Raw genomic sequence first — 19,424 nt, forward strand, 5'->3', positions numbered from 1 at the left:
TCCTCTCCAGCATCTATTGTTTCCTGACTTTTTAATGATCACCATTCTAACTGGTGTGAGATGGTATCTCGTGGTTTTGATTAGCATTTCTCTGATGACCAGTGATGATGAGCATTTTTTCATGTGACTGTTGGCTGCATAAATGTCTTCTTTTGAGAAGGGTCTATTCATATCGAGGCAGGATATTTTGACATGGCCAATTTGATGTGATTTAAATTTTAAAAACAGTAACCTTTTTTTATTATTATTTTAAAAACCAGCTTATGGAAGGAGTCAGGCACAGAGTGGCTAATGATGCCTTTTACATTTTTTTAAGTTTAATGATTGGCTTTGTAAACCATGCCCAGATACCCCTAGCATCAGAGACATTGGGTCAAAGTACCACCACACCCCATCTCTGTTTGAGCCCTCGCCATGAATCCATCACTGGGTTACACACTTCACCTGTAGCAGGTGAGGTCAGCATTAACGCCCCCATGTTCCAGGTGATGAAATGAGCACTTGGAGAGGGTCTGATCTTGTTCAAGTTCATACAGCTGGTGACAGAGCTGGACCCTGCCCCATGCCTGTACACCTAATCCTGCACTGTCTCTGAGTTTCTGCAGACTGTTTTTGTTTTTACAACCCCCCTTAGGCTATCTATTCAATATGCCTCTCCATAGTATGGATGATCAAACATTGATTACAATTATCCACTTAGAAAGGCAGTGTGTTTGCTAGAAAAATTGCAGGGCTGAGAAACAGGACAGCTGAGTTTGTGGCACGTTGTTTAACTTCCCTGAGCCCTAGTTTCCTGATCTGTGCATGGGGGCAGCCACCACCCAGTTATTAAATGGAAAACATAGGGCCCCAGGGCTTTTGTAAAGGCTCTTGTAAACCTGGAGAGCTGTTACTAACCACCACCTTCTAGCTGCCTCATCCTCATTCCCAGGAAATGAAATTATTGTGATGGATGGCTAATATTGGTCACCTATTAGATGATACCTCTGACCCCAGCATTTTACCTGTATTATCTCATTTGCATTCCCACATTAATCCTACTAAGTAAGTTTCAACACTCTCTCCATGCTTCAGATGAGCATCTGGATGCATAATGAGGCTCAGTGACTTGTCCAGGATCCCACAATTAGCAAGGATTGGGGTTGGGATTCAAATATACTCTGCCTAGCTCCAGAGTGAAGCTCTCAACCAAAAGCAAGCATCCACCCACAAACCTGAAAGGATACGTCCAGTAAGGCCAGGATCCCCTGGCAGGCTTCCAGGCTAAAGAAGGGCTGTCTGCTCCCCAGACCTGTGAAGGAGTGAAAGAGTCCACATGGGGGCTGGCTTCAGGTCTGCACACCCCTTTTCTGAGCAGAAAGAGGCAGTGTTGTGTGGGCCAGCTGATGACCACCATGTACGTGGGCTGGGAAGAGTGAAAACGGAAGGCAGCAGAGAGACGGGGGTGATGGTCGTTCCTACACCCATGGAGAAAGTCAAATGCTGTAGGGGACGCCTGGTATGGCTTGGATTTGCTCACACAGAGGGCCAAATGAACATGCCCTTTGTACCTAGGGAGGGCCAGGATCATAGAATCAAACTCCCAAATCTCAAAGAGATCCAAGAGGTCAACTTGTTCAAGCTCCCAACCAAATTGGGGGATTCTTTCCTCAGGTTTCTTGGTTTGTCTTTCTTTCTTTCCTTCCTTCCTTCCTTCCTTTCTTTCCAGATGGAGTCTCATTCTATCACCCAGGCTGGAGTGGCACAATCTTGGCTCACTGCAACCTCTGCCTCCCGGATTCAAGCAATTCTCCTGCCTCAGCCTCCTGAGTAGCTGGGATTACAGGAGCGCACCGCCACATCTGGCTAATTTTTTATATTTTTGGTAGAGACAGCATTTCACCATGTTGGCCAGGCTGGTCTCAAACTCCTGACCTCAAGTAATCCACCCATCTCAGCCTCCCAAAGTGCTGGGATTACAGGAGTGAGCCACCACGCCCGGCCCTCCTCAGGTTTCTTGATGGATGGTCTGTCAGTTACAGTGCTCACTTTTTCACATGAGTGAAGAACTTCAGTCAGGAGAAACTTCTTTCATTAAGTCCAAAGGAACCTCCTATAACAGTGGCTCACTGGTCCTAGTTTCACCTCCAGAAAAGCATAAAATGGTATTTGTCTCTTCTTTGACTTCTGCTTTCCCTTCTAAACATCTGAATATTTCTCAAACTACTCCTCAGATGCAATGGTTTCTAAACCCTTGACACCCTTTTCTGAGCCCTACATTTTGCCAGTATCTCTTTGAAATATGGTGCCAAGATTTGAACACAGTCCTCCAGATGCAATTTGATTGAACAGAATACAGTAGACCTATCACTTCCAGTTTTCAGTCAGCATTTCCCAAATTATGTTTCAAAGGAGATTTTCTGCAGAGAAAGACTTTTGTGGTCAAAGAAATGTGGGATACTTTGCATCTATTGATGCTTTTCTTCATTCGCCATGCACTTTACTGTATGTCAGGTACTAAAGACCCAAGTACAATCGACCACAGAAGCTAACCACTTTTATTTCATGGAACACTTACTAAACCTCTTGGTTTCTAACATTTCCTGGAACACAGTTTTAAAAACACACATCTAAATGCTCCCATTAAATGCAGCCTGAATTTGTATGAGCTTATTTAGCAGCAACCTGAAACAGTTAGTTCATGTTAGCTAGAGGTCAACTAAATTAACCAAATATCTTTCACATAAACTGCCAGAAAAATGAGGTCTCTTCTGTTAAGAACTTGCGCTACCATTTTAAAATGGTCTATATCAAAATGGCAGTGGTTTATTACCTTCCTGACTACATTTCATCTTTTTAGTTTGGGCACAGCTTGTTGAAAACATTCTGAATTTCAGTTCTGCTATCTATTATATTAATGATTTCTCCCAGCTTTGTGCCATCTGCAGCTCCAATAAGCCTATATTCCATGTCTTCTTCCAAGACATTAATAAAAATTGGGGAAATGAACAGGACCAAGGGCAGACAGAATCTAAGAACTCTCATCTAAACATCTAAGCATATAGACTCTTGCCTGTAACTGGATAGAATTATCCCTCTAGTTTTATATTTGTATAACTCTTGGGAATGGTGATAAGATTTGTTGTAAATACATCTTTTATTATTATTTTCCAACCCACATTTTATCATTTATCACGGGAGACTCACCAAATATTTTGCCAAAATATACAGTATTTCTCTGATCTATCCATCTAGAACCCTCTCATAGGACTAAATGAAAGCAATTTGTTGATAAATGCTTTGGAAAACCATTTTGTATATATATGCAATCAAGGCCTTTAAAAACTTATAAATGTGCACAAGCCATTGCTTCTAGGTGATTTCCCTAGAATTAGCCTAGAATTTTTTTTCAGCCGGGAAGGGGAGTCTTAGGTTCTACAATTCCTAGAGTCTTTCCTTCTGGCTGTTTTACTGATAACTGAATTTGGCTTTGAGAAGCCTTCTGCAAATTCTTTCAAACTCTGAATCACACAATAGCCTGGACTGTAATTTGTCTGGATTTGAAATCTTGGCTTCATAGAAAGAAGCAATCATCTAACTTTGGCAGCAAATACTCTGGTTGTTTTATTTTTTTACTTTGAAGTTCATTCGTCTCCCTGGAGAAATCAGCCTATTTATTCTGTGTTCTTCTCACTCCAAATATATGTATAAAATATTTTATATGGACTGTAAGCCTTTCTAATAATTTATCCCAGGTTTCATATGAAAGCCTCTGTGCTACCCATTTGCAATTCTTCTAAGTGGTGTGCTCTCTCTTTCCAGAGTTTTGTTGCCTGAATAATTTAACATGAGTTCATCAGACAGTTCCCTGGGTAGGCTAGTTAATACTTAATATTTATATCCCAGGTTGAGGAAACGGGTGCAGTTCTTCCACATGGAATTGATATGCCAAGAAAGAGGTACTCAGTTATTCCTTTCTGACTAGCAAAATGGCAGGACTCTTCATTTTCACTGCCATATATCTCTATACCCAAAGTAAGCAAAATAATAATAACGATTTTCAAAGCTGCATAAATTTCCCTACTGCTTTTTCAGATCACATAATCCACCCTTGTGTAAAATATAGCCACAGTTGAGACCAGTGCTCAGTAATTCACACATCCCACCAAGGGAAAGAGAAACAAAGCCAGAGTTTAGAAAAGTTGCATCCCAGCTGGGCGCGGTGGCTCGCGCTTGTAATCCCAGCACTCCCGAGGTCAGAGTGAAGACCAGGGGAAACCTTTTCTATAAAATACAAAAAAGGTTAGCGGGGTGGTGGGCCCTGTAGTCCAAAAGTTTTATCCCCTCTAAGTCGTACAGAATGGCTCTACAACACTTACTTGACCAGGTCATCTGGTTCAGGAGGTTCTGCAGTTGAACTGCATTAATTTCTGGATACTGAATAGAAAGCAGATTGGCAAGAAAAAATAACTGTTACTGAAGGTTCATTAGATGGCAGAGGGATCATATGACTGGCCATGAAATTAAACTGGGATTTCCTAAGAACTTCACAATGCTTTTTAACTGGGTGCCAACCCCAGAGAACCCTGGCAGGGCATGACTTTTAAGTAGGCTTTAAGAACAGTGATTTTCGAAGGTGCTATCCAGGTGCTGCTGAAGTTTAGCCAACAATTTGGTTTGAATTTCATTCTCAATAAAATGTCATCAGTCAAAACTTCAGATTTTAATCTTAGAGTTTATTAAAAGAAACTCTTTATATGAACATTTGATTTTAAAATATATCAATGAAATATAAGTATCAAACATCTGAATTTTTAAAACTGAGGCATATTCATAATATGCAATTTTTAGTTGTTTTATATAGATTGGGATTCTCTATCAGACTTCATTTGATAAAAGGATTGCAGCATCAAATGTTTGGAAACCACTGGTATGGAGGAAGACTTTAATAAACAATACACATAGGATTCTGATTTCTCCTCTCCAGCTACATTAAACAAAATTCCAGATGGGCAAGGCAGGTAAATTGTGACTTTAAACCAGGAGTGTCACTAACATAAGGGGCTCATGTTCTCTGGTTTAGTGACATTGCTCAAATATCAGACCCCAGATTTCCAGTATGTTTCTCACCCTATTCCTAAGTGTCTTGCAGGTTCGGAAAGCGTGGCCTCCAGAGCCCTGCACTCACACCATTAGCCCTTGCTGGACTCATATCTGGGTCAGCCCAAGGGAAGAAGCCACAGAGACCAAGTGTGTGTCCCAGGCCCTCCCCCTTCTTATCAGTCCCACCCCCTCTCCAGGTGACCACTCAAGGGCCCCTTCTCCCTGGGCTCCCCTCCAGTGGCCCTCCCCAAGTCCCCTAGAGCTTGTCATTGTCATGCTCTGCACCCCCCACCCCCTGTCCCACTCCCAATTCTGACACTGTACTCTGCTATATCCTATTTTCTCAGGGATGAAAGATTAAAGTTGCTTTCCCTACAACTAATCAATGGAGCTTCCAAGAACAGAGAATCTTTTTACAGGAGCCTTCTAGACAATGGCTTTACTTATTTGTCTAAAACGTGAGGACTTTAATAGAAAGTGGCAGTTTGGGGAATAGGTAGCCTTAAATCACAGTTTCTATGCAGCCTCAAGCAGATGCAAACCTATACTTTATAAAATGATAAGCTCCACTTTGTCCCCTGCTCTTCCTCACCCCCCGCCACACCTGTTCAACTAACCTTTTCAAAGAATTTGGTGAAGAATTCATTCTGCCTTTCATTTTGGTCTTCTGTCTCCTATAGGAAGAGACACGTAGAAAGACATAATTATTCACCTGTATAAATGGACTTTCATGCACACCCTAATGTCTCATGGCTTCCAGGTTTCTGAAATCCATGAGCTTGACTTTGCATTGTCTTTAATTTCACACCATAGCATTTACAAAAAACCCTTGCTTCTCCAATTTTCCCTGACTCTGGGGAAATCACAAACAGTGAAATGGACAAAAGAAACACCAGATAAAGAGAAGCAGAGGAAAGTAGAGATGTAACTCATACAGCTGGGGCTCTGGACCATCAGTGACAAGGACCTGATCAGAAGGGTAGTTCTCTACTCTTTGTTGGTGCAAAAACAGCAAAGCCCAGGTACTGTTAGGATATAACAGGTAATGTTTGCCACAGAACAGGGTCTGTAAGGATCTGCATATCTCCTCCCCTGACTCCTGACTCCTCTTGAAGGGAGAAACCCAACATCCTGGCTTGGAAAGCAGTCCCAGCCATATGGAATTCCACCAGACTACTCACCTTCAAGAAGACAACACCAGAATTGCTGCCAATTTCACTGAGAACAAATAAACAAAGAAAAAACCCAGAGTTTCCTCTTGGGAATTTCTTGGCCAATCTTCCCCCTCTCCTGGGAGCTCGTCTTCCATGTTCCTTCACTGAGGCACCACGAGGGCCCGCCCAGCTCTCACACCTCACTTCCTGTTTCCCCTTGAAGGTACATTCCAGCCATGTGCACAGCACACTGCTTGTAATTCCCTGCACCCTCATCTAACTAGTCTTAAAAGATGAGCATGAGACTTAGTGGTCTGACATGGCAGTGGGGCCTGCCTGAGATCAAGTCAAACTACCTGTGGCCAAGACATAAAAAACAAACAAACAAAACAAAACAAAAAACACAAAACCTGGCAGGTAAAACAATCGTAGGCAAAATAATATGTTTGGTTGGGATATGTGCACATTTATTCAACTGGATACAGTACTAGAATGGAAGCCTGCTAGTTCATGACAGCCTCCCCTCATTTGAACAACCCCTATGCATCTTTTAATAGTCACCCCCTCCCTGAAGCCACTCCTGCTTCCCCCAGGACCGTAGGAATTGGCTCAAATTCTCCTCCTTGAGGCTCTTGTAACACCCTGTACATATAAAATGCTTACACTGGATGCACTGGAAGATCAATAACTGCTCACATATCTGTGTTCTTTCCAGACCTTGAACTTCAGGAGGGCAGAAGCCATGTGTGTTTTATCTTTTTCTCTCCAACGTCTAGCATGGTGTTAGTTTGTGAGTGGAAGGAGGGTGGGAAGGAATGGGAGGGATGTTCTCCATGCAGAAAGTCACCTGGTCTCCTGCTCTCCCCATCTCTCTTCTGTCTCAGCAGCAGAGACCCTGGTCTCTGCCATTTCCAACCTTACCCTCCTTGACTGTCCTCACCCAAGTGGTCCCCACCCTCTAGGAGAGACCTTGTGTCCTTACTAAAAGATGTGCTTCCTGGAGAAGACCCGGAGGATGAACTCTGACTTCTGGTGGGCCTCCAATGTGCAGGGCACAATGAGGTACATCCCTGGTTCCAGACACAGCTCCTGACTCACTTCTTTCTCCCTGAGAAACCTATCAGGCTGGCTCAGAGGAGTGTTTCTCTGGAAGAACTCGGGGGGCAGTCTCCTCTGGTCATCATGGTACTGTGGGTAGAGGACAGAAGAACAGCAATGGAGGTGATGACCCAGGGCAGTGGCCAGGCCTGAGGCCCTCAAAGCTCTGAGCCAGGACTAAGGTGGCCCCTGCTCTGCCAAATCCAATATGCCCTAGTGGAGGACGAAACAAGTGGGGAGGAAAGGAAAAACCAGAATATGTGTGTGGAGGGCTGCACCTTTGCTGGAAGCTATCAGGGACTACATAAACACGTGTCATTTCATTTGACTTACCTTAAAAACAACACCAGCACTAAATGACGTGAGGAATGTCCCTGTGCCTTCCATTTTACAGTTGAGGGCTCTGAGGCTTAGACAGGTTAGGTCATCTGCCCAGAGTCATCGGCTGGTTACAGTCCCAGCCTGATGGGAATTAAGGATAGCTGAGTTCCAATGCTTCTGTTCTTTACCCTTCCTGATGCTGCCTCCATGTATGTGATGTGGCATGACTTATGGTCACAGATACAGATGGACCACCACCACACTCCCACTTACACCACACAGCTACACACAGATAAGCTGGACATTCCGCATCAACTCAGGGAAAAACACCCTTGTAAAGGACAAAGAGAACTGGACAAGAGCTCAGAAGACCCGAATCAGGGCTCTGGTTCTGACATCTGACATTTCTTGGGTATCTGCTTTGTTTTATCTGATTCATATTCTCTCTCTCTCTCTCTCTGCATCCTTTGTTTCTCCATCTCTCCCTATTTTTCTCTCTTGCTTCCTCTCCCCTTTGTTTTCACTCAGGGCTGTAGAGGGAGAGGGGACCCACACCAGGATCCTCTCTCCAGTTTATACACAACTGCTAACAAAGATATCACCCACCCACATAAACAGATATTTAGCAAATTCCTCAATGTTTGGGAAATAAAATACATATCCTGATGATGTAGGCATTCTTTTCTAACACAATGAGAACTAGGGAATCATCCAATTGCCCTCTTTGCCATGGGCTACTAGGAATCTCAGAGCTAAATTGTATAATGAGCCATGGTAACTGTCCTGGGTTTAGTTTTCGTGGTAGAAGCAACTGCCTACCTAGCTCTCATCCCTTTGTTATTTTTTAATGGCTTTGAAATTTTGTAGCTGATTTGCAGGTTTCCTCCATTTATACTTTTTTATTGTAGGTTGACCCAAATTCTATTTAGAAGTAGGCATGACATAAATAACTTTTTCTTTTTAAATTAATAGACAAATTTGAGAGTGTTCAGTGTTCCTGCGAGAAAAACAACAAAAAAAGACCCTGCGTAAAATGGTTTCTCTACAATAATCCTTTTACTTGATTCAATCCAACCTGAGAAAAGTAAGCGTTTTACTCCTGTTTTCTTTGGGAAATAAAATAATAGCTGCCCCCCTCAGAAGCTGGGATTCCTTGGGCCTTCCTACCTGACCCCTCCTGGCTGCCACAGCAGCTGATGCACGGAAGTGTTCTTGTCCCTCTGCTCATGCTCCTGCCACATGTCCCCAAGCCTTTGTCCCTTCTCCCTAGGGAGGTGGGCTGCATGGTCTTTGATGTCCTGTATGTTTTAAATCTATTTTATTTTGGGTTTCATAACCCAGTCAAGATTGTAATTTATCATCTTTCCTATGCTGTGATGGTCTTCAATACTAGCCCTAGGTATTTGTGTAGGAATTTAATAAATTCTAAAATTTATTGCTTCTATGCTAGGCTCTAAGACTTTTCGACAGATGCAGGAGGATCTCTTGGGGGTCTTTGGATAAAAAAGATTAACAGATGTGCTTTACTTTCATATACACACAGGCAGTGGGCAGACATTCTCATCATCAGGAATTATCATAGCTTCTTATGCAGTATAAGCCTGCTCCAGTCTAACTAAATCCTGTGGAGGCTTGGCCACATGTGATATCACCCCAAAATACGGCCACCCGGTCAAGTGCAGAACTCACCTTGTTCATCTAAAAAACAAAACAAAACAAAAGAGAGATCTCATTAGGCAGGGAATCTGGCTCTTTCATAAACTGAAACCCGAATAGAAGCTGATATACAAGGCCCTACCCAGAAGCTCTGTCCCCTCCCACAAGACCTGCTGTTCTATCAGTGACATTTTAATCTATCATTGGAAATTCTGGAAAAGAGGGAGAGAAAGAATGCTTGGCTTTTGGGGAGAGGAAAAGGAAGCCAACATTGATTATACTATGTGCCAGGCACAATAACAAGCACTACCACATAATCCTCTTTTATTCTACCCTTTGCCTAAATATCATTGTAGAAACTGATGGCCTAGTGCAAGAAGGTGACTTGCTCTAAATCACATGTTCCTAAAGGACAGAGCCTGGATTTGAAAACCCAGGTCTGTGAACAGAAATAGATGGTGATGAAGACAAGAAACAGGAAGACATGGTAACTGTTGGTGACCCCCATGGTTGGTCCCATGCTCCTGTGGTTCAGAGGTCCACCTACCCTATAGATGTAGAAGCCAATGGAGAGGAGAGCCTTCTGCCTGTGGCACCTGTGCCTGGGCTTCTGCAGCAGGGACACCAGCACGCTGCAGGGCCTCAGGGATCTCCTGCCCTCCTCAGGCCTCCAGACAGACAGCAGGAACTGTGGGTTCTTCCAAAATGTGTCTGGAGCAGAACACAGCAAGGTGAGAATGGGCCCCGGATCCCCATGCATCCTGCTTGCCAAACACTAAGAGGTGAACAGTCTGAGGACGCCTCTGCCAGGATTGACACCCTGAGGCCCATTGGGACAGAGTCGGAGTCCCTTCAACCTTGGATCTACGCCCTTCCACCTTGCTCTTCCACCTGGAGGCCTTTATCACCCTAAGGCCCATCGGGACAGGGTCGGGGTCCCTTCAACCTTGGCTCTCTGCCCTCCCACCTTGCTCTTCCACCTGGAGGTCTTCTCCAGACACACTGACTGGAGTTGTTCCCACCACTGTAGCCTCTGTGTCTTGCTCAGTGCCTGGCCCAGGTGTTATACCCCACAAGCATGTGCTACCTGAGTAAGCAATTGTATTAACTCCCTGGAGAGGTGACCATGATCCTAGGGGCCTTTGCATTTTAATAGATGCAAAACCTTAGCTTAAGGTCAGCTTCAGACTTCGAGGGAAATACTGTGTCAAAAGGGGGACTCCAGAGCTAAGGCCACGCTGGCCTGCTGAGGTCACACCCCACAGGCCTTGCCTTCAAAAGGGATGGCTCACTATCTCCAAAGTGGAGGAAGGGACAGGGTCACTAAACCTGTCCCATCTTGCGAGTCCAGACAGGTTTGTCTCCCATATCTAGGGAGCCTGGGAAGCGCTGGCTTTGTGTTTCTCCCAGGCTCCAGGTGAGAAGGGCCCTATACAATTTCTATTTCAATCCTGTCTAGTTATGGGGTGGTTACTTCAGTGTTTTCAGTGGTCTTGTCCTAAAACTAAAAAAGATTCTCCCTTGCCCCTGCTTTTACCATGCCTGTGTGCCTGTGACCCCCAGTGCTGACTGGGACAGGGCAACCCTCTGGGAAGATGCAGCCCCACAGGCTGGCAGTTTGACTGAGAGGACTCTGCCTTGGTGCACACTGGGACCAAAGGTGCCCCGTCTTCCCTGTGGTCATAGCCCAGGGCCCCAACACACAGTGAGGCAAGCAGAGCCTCCTCCCCACTCAGCCAATGCAGAATTTGTGCTGCACCCCTCTGTGCAGTCACCCTCACACCCCCGCCCACAACCTCACCCTGAGAGCCTGGCTCCTGTGCACATGCTCACCCTGCAGCAACTGCCTCTGGCCACCAGCTGTGCTCCGCTTCTCCCATCTCCCCTCCCGCATGGTGTACGTCCACTTCTGGGCCGCCTCCTGGCTCAACAGGCCTGGGGTCAGTTTACAGATAACCAGGAGCACGAAATGTGTTTTAAAGTCCTGCAGCATCATCCTGTGGAGAGGAAGAAGGAAAAGCACAAAGAGATGGACCAGATAACGCCTAGTCATCAGGACCCATGGGGAGGGTGAAACGGAGCAGTGGGCATCCCAGCCCTCTCATGGACAAAGACACCAGCTCTTGTGCAGAGCTGAGCTGGCGATGGGCACATGAGCTGGGGCTGGCTAGATCCCTGTGAGGGTCCATCGTGGGGAGTTGGAGCTACTGAGAAGCCCCACCCTCTGGGTGGAAGCAGCCAGCCACATGGCTGACTGGGGGAGATGTTCCAGTTTCTGGAATCATGGTGATAGCAGCTGAATTAAGGCATAGCTAACTAGTTATTTGTTTTATCTACAAATGTTCAATAAGAATTACATATCAGTTCTTAATCATTAATTCATGAAGATCTTTGCCCCTACTTGCTAACTTGTGGCCTGCGACACTATTTAAGCTGTCTGATGCTCAGTTTACTTAACCATAAAGTGGAAAAAACAGGAATTTGCAGAGCTTGAGTTCAGTGAAAGACCTTCCAAAGGGAGAGGGCGGTGGCAGGCTGTACTGGATGGTTAATGGGAGCAGTCCTTGGAACGAGGGTTGACATTCACAGTAACAGTGGTGAGCAAAAGCAAAGGAGAACTGATGGGTCCATTTCAGACACCTAGAAGCAGCATCAGCTCAGGATGTCTTGGTGGCCTTTCAAAAAATGAGGTGAGCAGCTCCAGAGTGGGTGGCAGTGTTACTCTGCTCTAGAGGGCATTGGTCGGAGTCCTACCCTATGACGAGACTTTGCAGTCTCTTCCTACCTCACGGCCTTTTCAGGACAAAAAAGGCAAAACCTGCTTTGAATATATTGAGCAAGAGAGCAGAGAGGAAGCCAGAGAGGGGGAAACAGGCTGGCTGAGCCCTCGCTGAGCTCCACCCTAGTGGCCTCTACTCTCATCACAGAGACAGTGACTGTTTATTTATAAGCACTGTTTGTCCTGCTAGACAGTGAGCTCCTAAAGGGATGGTGCCTTACTGATCTCTGTACATGAGGTTGGCACCCATGAGGCATCCAATAAATGTCTGCTGGATGGGTTTTCAAATGTAGGCCAGGACATTTGTCCAAGTCCCCAAGTCCAATACCAGAATTCTCCGTCATTGTCTTTCCTCAGAAGCAGAATCTTCTCCTTGGGGCTCAGCAGCTCGCATTTACTTGAACTGAAAATAGAAAAGGGAATGAAAACCTTGCAGGGAGCATGCTAGAAATTCTTTAGTAAAGGCTCTATAGTGTCATTATTTATTATTATTTTCATACTACTTCAGACAACTAAATTTCCCATTCCATATTATACAGTAGCATGAACATTAATTGATAGCTTACTATGAGCCAAGCACTGGGCTAGATTCTTGACATACATTATTTCATTCAAGGCTAACAACAACTTTGTTGTTCTCATGTTAGAGAATAGGAAATTGAAGTTAAGAGAGATTAGGTCATTTGCTTGAAGTCATAAATCTATTAAATGTCAGAGCTAACATTTGAACTTGCATATTTTCGAAGCTCATCATTCAAACTTCTACTTCTGGCCACGAAGGAGTAAGACTGTCCTGACAGCCTCCTACCATCAAGAAATAAAAATGGGACAAAATATAAGAAACTGTTTTCAGATATTGGACAGCAGGCATCAGGGGTCTGTGATCCCAGGAGGCTGGAAACAAATGAAGTGAGCCCTAACATCACCTAGGCTTTCTTCCTGAAGGTAATTTCTTGGCCAGTGCTGTAGGGAGAGAGACTCAAAAAAAGAACGTAATAGTCTGGCTGAGTGGAGGAGAGAGAATCTGGAGTTTGGGGAGATCCAGACAGCCAGAATTTGCTGGGCAAAGTATCTGAAAGGAGGGGGCTACATGAAAAAAAGGAGTTCCAGGAAACTTCATAGGGGTTCCTTTGCATCTTTGGCTGAGCTTTAATCTGTGCTTTCTTAAAGTGAAACTCCCCAAGACTGGACCGTAAGCAGGACACAGTGCTGGGAATCTCAGGCATTCCTACCGGACAGAGTTAAAAGACTTTATTTATTTATTTACTTATTTTTGAGACAGACTCTCACTCTGCCACGTATGCTGGACTGCAGTGGTATGATCTCAGCTCACTGCAACCTCCGCCTCCCGGATTCAAGCAATTCTCCTGCCTCAGCCTCCCAAACAGCTGGGATTACGGGCACATGCCACCACACCCGGCTAATTTTTGCATTATTAGTAGAGACGTGGTTTCACCATGTTGGCCAGGCTGGTCTTGAACTCCTGACCTTAAATGATCTGCCTTCCTCGACCTCCCAAAGTGCTGGGATTACAGGTGTGAGCCACTGTGCCCAGCCAAAAGACTTTACTGAATACATGGAATCTTTACTAGAGATCCCAGAGGGTCTACAATTTAGTAGTGGAATCCAATTATCCCTGAAATAAAGGTTTGTCTTGACCTTCCCTAAAAGTGCTTAAAAACTTCAAAGAATCAAAACAATCCCTAAGCAATGTAACTACCTACTTAAAAAAAAAAAAAAGTCTAATATTCTTTAAAGAAATACAATAAAATTCAGTACTCTGAAACTAAAATTTACAATGTCCAGCATGCAATAAAAAGTTATTAGCCATATGAAGAAGCAGGAAATATGATCCGTGACCAGGAATAAAGAAACAGTCCATAGAAACCGCCATAGAAATGAGAGAGATGATAGAATTAGCAGATAAGGACATTAAAACAGCTATTATAAAAGTGCCGCATATTCTCAAGGATGTAAAGAGAAACATGGACATAAAAAGGGGAGAAATGGAAGATCATCTCAAGTGAAATTTCTAGAATTGAAAATTTAATATTTAAAACGAAAAATATGCTGGATGGGATTAACAGCAGATTAAACACTACAAAATAAAAGCTCATCATTTTAATATTCACTATACCTCTGGATCCAAGAAATTAAGAAGCTTGCCTAAACTAAGATCACACAGCTAGGAAGTAACAACACTGTAATTTTACCCATCATCTATCTCTAATGTTAGTGCTTGTTCCTCTATGAAAGAAACCGCCACCAGCAACAATATGATGCTAGATTTCTGTAGCACGTTAAAATTTATGTATTTCTTTGGATGACATTTTCCCACATAGATCCAGTTCCTCTAACAACTCTGTTTACTAATGTGCAACAAATATAATGCAGCACATTCTGTCAGGAGGAATATTCAACTTGTGTTTCTAAGCCTTCATTTTTTCAATATAAAAATGATTAAGTGACAATGTGTATATGGACATGTTTGTAGACTCTAAAGACCTGTAAAGGATTAAGTACTATAAATCTTCATAATGACAGAACGAAGGACTTTAGGACTTGACCTCCCTTTCTGCCTATGCCCTACAGCCAGTGTCTAGCCTGCAAAACCCGCATTTCTTTAGGGCTGCCATTAGGCAGAAACAACCTAAATGTAGGCATCTAATCAGAATGCCCAGAGGCTACTATATGTAACCAGAGTGTAGAGTCCAATCCAAATCTGTCTACCTTTGACTCAGCAAACCCAGGAGTGTACTGAACCATGCCAGGGAAAGACACTGAACCAAGGCACCAAAGACCTTGGTTGAGTCATGCTGTATGACCTTAGGCAATTCAATTAATCCAAGTTTCTCTATTAGTAAAATGGGGATAAAACTATCTACTTTGTAATAACGTTGTTTGGGGGATTAAATGAGATAATAAAAATTCAAAAGGTTTAGCACAGTGCTGGCAAGCCCTCAAATAAACATTAGCTTTAATTATTACAATGAAAGAGAAAGCAGTCTGTATACCATAAAGCATCTTATAAATGTGAGGGATTGAGCTTCCCAGTCTGAAGGCCTCCAGATCCAGCCTAAGACCAAAGGAAGCACACATTTGAATCTGTGTGCAAATGGCAGCCTCCTTTGCCTACAACTACTCGTTCTCGCCCCTCCAAGATGTCCCCAAAGTTCACCTGTCACTCCAGTCTCCTTTCCATTCCACCTTTCCCCAGGGGTTCCGTAGCTTGACGAGATATTCAGGTCTATGTTTGCAGGTCACCTGCATAAAACGAGAGGCAGTTTAGGTGGCTGGGCTGAGTGCAAGCATTCCAGAGATCTGAGTGACACTTGGGCCTGGAGCTGAGCACCTGCAGTGGAAAATCATAGGCCCAGAGAGAGCTGGTAGAGGAGAAAGTGGCTCTGCTTCTTGTACTTACAAGCTGTGAGACCTAGGGCAAATCACCTAATCTCTCTCTGTCTCCATTTCCCAATCTGTGAAATAAGGTCAATAGTCATACCTAAGATAGTGGGTTGAATGGTGATCTTCCCTCCCCAAAGAGGATACATACATTCAGAACCTGTGAACATGACCCTATTTGGAAAAAGGATCTTTGCAAATGTAATTAAAGTAAGGACCTGGGTTTGAGATAATTCTGGATTAGGATGGGCCCTAAATCCAAAGACAAGTGTCAGAAGAGAAGAGGAGAGGACACAGAGAAGGTCACGTGAAGATGGAGGCAGAGACTGGAGTTATGTAGACCAAGCCAAGGAACACCTGGAGCCCCTGGAAGGTGGAGACGGCAAGAAGGGATTCGATTCTTCCCCAGAGCCTTCAGAGGGAGCACGCCCCTGCTCACACCTTGATTTCAGACTTCAGGCTTTCGGAACTGAGAAAATTAATTTCTGTTGTTTTCAACCTCCCCCGCCCCCAACATTTTATGGTAATTTGTTGTGGCAACCCTAGGAAACCAGTAGACATTGTGAAAGGAAAATAAATCTTGGGACCCCAAAATCACTAATCTAAAGGGAAAAGTCAAGTTGGGAACTGCTTAGGGCAAACCTGCCTCTTATTCTATTCAAAGCCACCCCTCTGATCACTGAGATAGATGCATATCTGGTTGCCTCCTTTGGAAAGACTAACAGAAACTTGAAAGAATGCAACCATTTGTCTCTTATCTACCTGTGACCTGGAAGCCCCCTCCCTGCTTTGAGTTGTCCCACCTTTCCAGACAGAACCAAATGTTCATCTTACATATGTTGATGGATGTCTCACGTCTCCCTAAAATGTATAAAACCAAACTGTTCTCTGACCACCTTGGGCACACGTAGTCAGGACCTCCTGAGACTGTGTTGCAGGCACGCATCCTCAACCTTGGCAAAATAAACTTTCTAAATTAACTGAGACCTGTCTCAGATATTTGGGGTTCACGACCTACTCAGAGTAGTGCTGTGAGGATGAAATGAGTCCACATTTGTAAGGCAGTTAAACAGCATTTAGCACACAGTAAGTGCTATATAAATTTTGTTAATAAATATGGAAATAAATTAAAAGCTCTGGGCACACAGACCAACACAGTTGTAGGAGACGTAGAAGGAAGAAGTTAAGTGTGAACTGAGTCCAAGAAATTTGAAATAGAGTTAAAGGAAACTGGAAGACTTGGGAGGAGTTGGGCCCTCTAGAGAATATCAGAGGTTCTTTAACTTAAACTTGCTGACTTCTTGTCTCCATGCTTTGCTTACATTGCTCCCTCCACCAGAATGCCCTTCTCGCCCCATACAAACCTACCCATTACAAGGACCAACTCAACGTCAACTCCTCCGTAAGAGACTTTTCTGACTTCTCCCCAACCCAACTCGATGGAGGTCTTTTCTCCTATCCATGAATTCCTAAAGTCTTTCATCTACACTTTCTTCTCTCAGTTTCAACTTTGCTTCCTCCTCATTTTCAGATATGGTTTGTGACCATACCTGACTGTAAGCCTTTTGTAGGCAGGTCCTGCCTGGTGCATCTTCCTCTCAATGCCTAGTAGAGCTCAAAAGATGGATAGCAATGGAGACTGTCATATGGAGACTGTCATAAAGAAGCGTGTGAGAGAGGAGTAGAAATTTGGGAGGGAAGAACCAGATGAAATGGTTGTTCTTGGCAGCCCAGAGTGAAGCAAAGTTCAAGGAAGGGTTGTGAGGTACAGCAGGGTGGGAGGATGGTTGGCTGAGGGCTGCCCCAGGGGATGAGGTTGGGATGATGCATTGGCGGTGGCAAAGCCTGGACCCACCACTTCACCCCAGGAAATAGATGCCAAGGCACAGGGACCGACTAAAGACTTTGCCCACTCTCCAGATGGTGCAGAAACTAAATCCACCAAGATAAGCTAGGGTCCAGAGAGGGAAGGGCAAGGCTGAGAGGGAAACCGAGGGGCCAACCTCAACCCACCTTCCTGATTCCTGTGAGAGTATAGGCATGGCCTTCCACCAGCCCATTCTCCAGAATCTTCTCCTTCTGCAGAGATAAGAGAGGTCCTGATCAGTCTTCTGTTATGTACAGCTTATTCTTTGAGTTGTGGGAAGGCTGTTTGGCTGAAGCAGGAGTTTATGGAGAGAAGTGTGGGAGATAATCACACGGTATGGTACATTGCAGTTTTCAAAGCTCTTCGGTATCCATAGTCTCATTCCACCCTCTCAATAAGTGAGCCATTCTGCAGTAATCATGTCATACCCTCCATTTTACAGAGGACAAACTCTATTTAGAGTTGTTGAGTCAACGTGTGAGGTGACACATTTGGCCATTAGTGAAGGCAGGGCTGAACTGAGGGCTTCCTACTCCTGTTCCATTGTTTAAATTGTTATCAAATAGGAAGTGGAAAGTGCCTTGCATGTAGCTGGCACTTAAAAATTGTTAGCATCCTTCTCTGCACATCATCTTCTTTTTCCTACTGCCTTGCCTGTCCTGAGGCCCCAACACTGCTGCTCTGGTTTTTTTGTTTTTGTTTTTTAAAACGGAATCTCTCTCTTGTTGCCCATGCTGGAGTGCAACGGTGAGATCTTGGGTTACTGCAACCTCCTCCTCCCGGGTTTTAGTGATTCTCCTGCCGCAGCCTCCCAAATAGCTGGGATTACAGGTGACCATCACCATGCCCGGCTAGTTTTTGTATTTTTCAGTAGAGATGGGGTTTCACCATATTGGCCAGGCTGATCTCGAACTCTTGACCCCAGGTGATCTGCCCACCTCGGCCTCCCAAAGTGCTGGGATTACAGGCATGAGCCAATGCACCTGGCCTTGCTGCCAGGTGTGAACACCAGGACCTCAGCAGTAGGAGCTGGGTGGAGGTCCTGAGCCTATACCCAGATGAGGGTAGTGGTGGTAGATGGAGAGCATGGGTGCAGGAGAAGAGGCACATGGGTGCCAGTGGCAGCCCAGTCTCACCCCTGAGCGGGTCTGGCAGCCAATGAGGGTTCTGTTGTAGGTGGCTTTGATGAGGATGTCCCAGAGGTTGCCATGGGCTTCTGTCAGGTTGATGGTCATTGTCACCCCTCCAGTGAAGTCTACAAGAGCTTCAGACACCTGTCCTGACTGCAAGTCTTCATAGGAACCAGAGAGCCTGGCCAGGGAAGAAATAAACATGAGAAGAAAAAAGTATCATGAGTATTTATAATTTTATGTGGCCTCGGCATCCACTTTTAAATAGGAGTTTACTTTTCTCATACCAAAAGCAGAGCTCAGGCAACCCTGACATAGTTTCCAATACCACATCCACCCTGAATGGCTCCAGCTGGTGGTCATAGATAAAACTTAGAGGCATCTCTCCTGCCTAGAAGACTGGGAACCTCTCTTTCCCACCACTTCCTTTAAATAGACCATTCAGACGTTTGCCTGAGAACTTAGTGACTGCCTGTCACTCACAGCGAGATCTGGAACTAGTGCCTGCTTGCTTTGAACCCATCAGTTAAAGCTGCTTGCGGGAAACCTGTTGGGACAACACCCTGGACTCAAGAAAAGGTATGTGTCCACCACAGGTCCATTTTCTCTTTCTGCCTGGGCCCCCTGACCTCCACATGCATGTGTGCGTGTGTGTGTGTGCATGTGTGTATGCGTGTGTGTGTGCACGTGTGCGCGCACGTGTCTGCGCGAGTATGTGGGTGCGTGCATGTATGTGCATGTGTGTGTGCGTGTGTGTGCATGCGTGTGTCTGTGTTTGTGTGTGTGTGCATGTGTGTGTGCGTGCGTGGTGTGTGTGCACTCCATGCATGCCAAGTACCCTCTAGAGTCTGTAGGTATGAAAAACTCTTAAACTTTCATATTGCAGTTGTGTCGTTGAAGCTGTGCCTACAATCCGACCTCTGATGATCAGGCCG

The 19,424-nt window shown here is 44.7% G+C and overlaps 1 protein-coding gene across 2 annotated transcripts in view; it reads right to left on the reverse strand.

The window, feature by feature from the left end:
• Positions 1 to 19,424, reverse strand: part of CAPN14 (calpain 14) — a 42,383-nt gene that overhangs the window by 6,619 nt on the left and 16,340 nt on the right. For both annotated transcript variants that reach the window (XM_032172614.1, XM_058426806.1), the window contains 12 exons: positions 18,496 to 18,670; positions 17,506 to 17,568; positions 15,269 to 15,354; positions 12,419 to 12,493; positions 11,145 to 11,308; positions 9,859 to 10,022; positions 9,345 to 9,353; positions 7,219 to 7,424; positions 6,264 to 6,300; positions 5,700 to 5,756; positions 4,359 to 4,416; positions 1,227 to 1,291 (listed from right to left, as the gene is read on the reverse strand). In XM_032172614.1, coding sequence (XP_032028505.1) covers positions 1,227 to 1,291; positions 4,359 to 4,416; positions 5,700 to 5,756; positions 6,264 to 6,300; positions 7,219 to 7,424; positions 9,345 to 9,353; positions 9,859 to 10,022; positions 11,145 to 11,308; positions 12,419 to 12,493; positions 15,269 to 15,354; positions 17,506 to 17,568; positions 18,496 to 18,670 — 1,159 coding nt within the window. The remainder of the gene's footprint in view (positions 1 to 1,226; positions 1,292 to 4,358; positions 4,417 to 5,699; positions 5,757 to 6,263; positions 6,301 to 7,218; positions 7,425 to 9,344; positions 9,354 to 9,858; positions 10,023 to 11,144; positions 11,309 to 12,418; positions 12,494 to 15,268; positions 15,355 to 17,505; positions 17,569 to 18,495; positions 18,671 to 19,424) is intronic.

The sequence above is a fragment of the Hylobates moloch genome, unplaced genomic scaffold (assembly GCF_009828535.3).
Source record: "Hylobates moloch isolate HMO894 unplaced genomic scaffold, HMol_V3 SCAFFOLD_13, whole genome shotgun sequence".
Lineage (NCBI taxonomy): Eukaryota > Metazoa > Chordata > Mammalia > Primates > Hylobatidae > Hylobates > Hylobates moloch.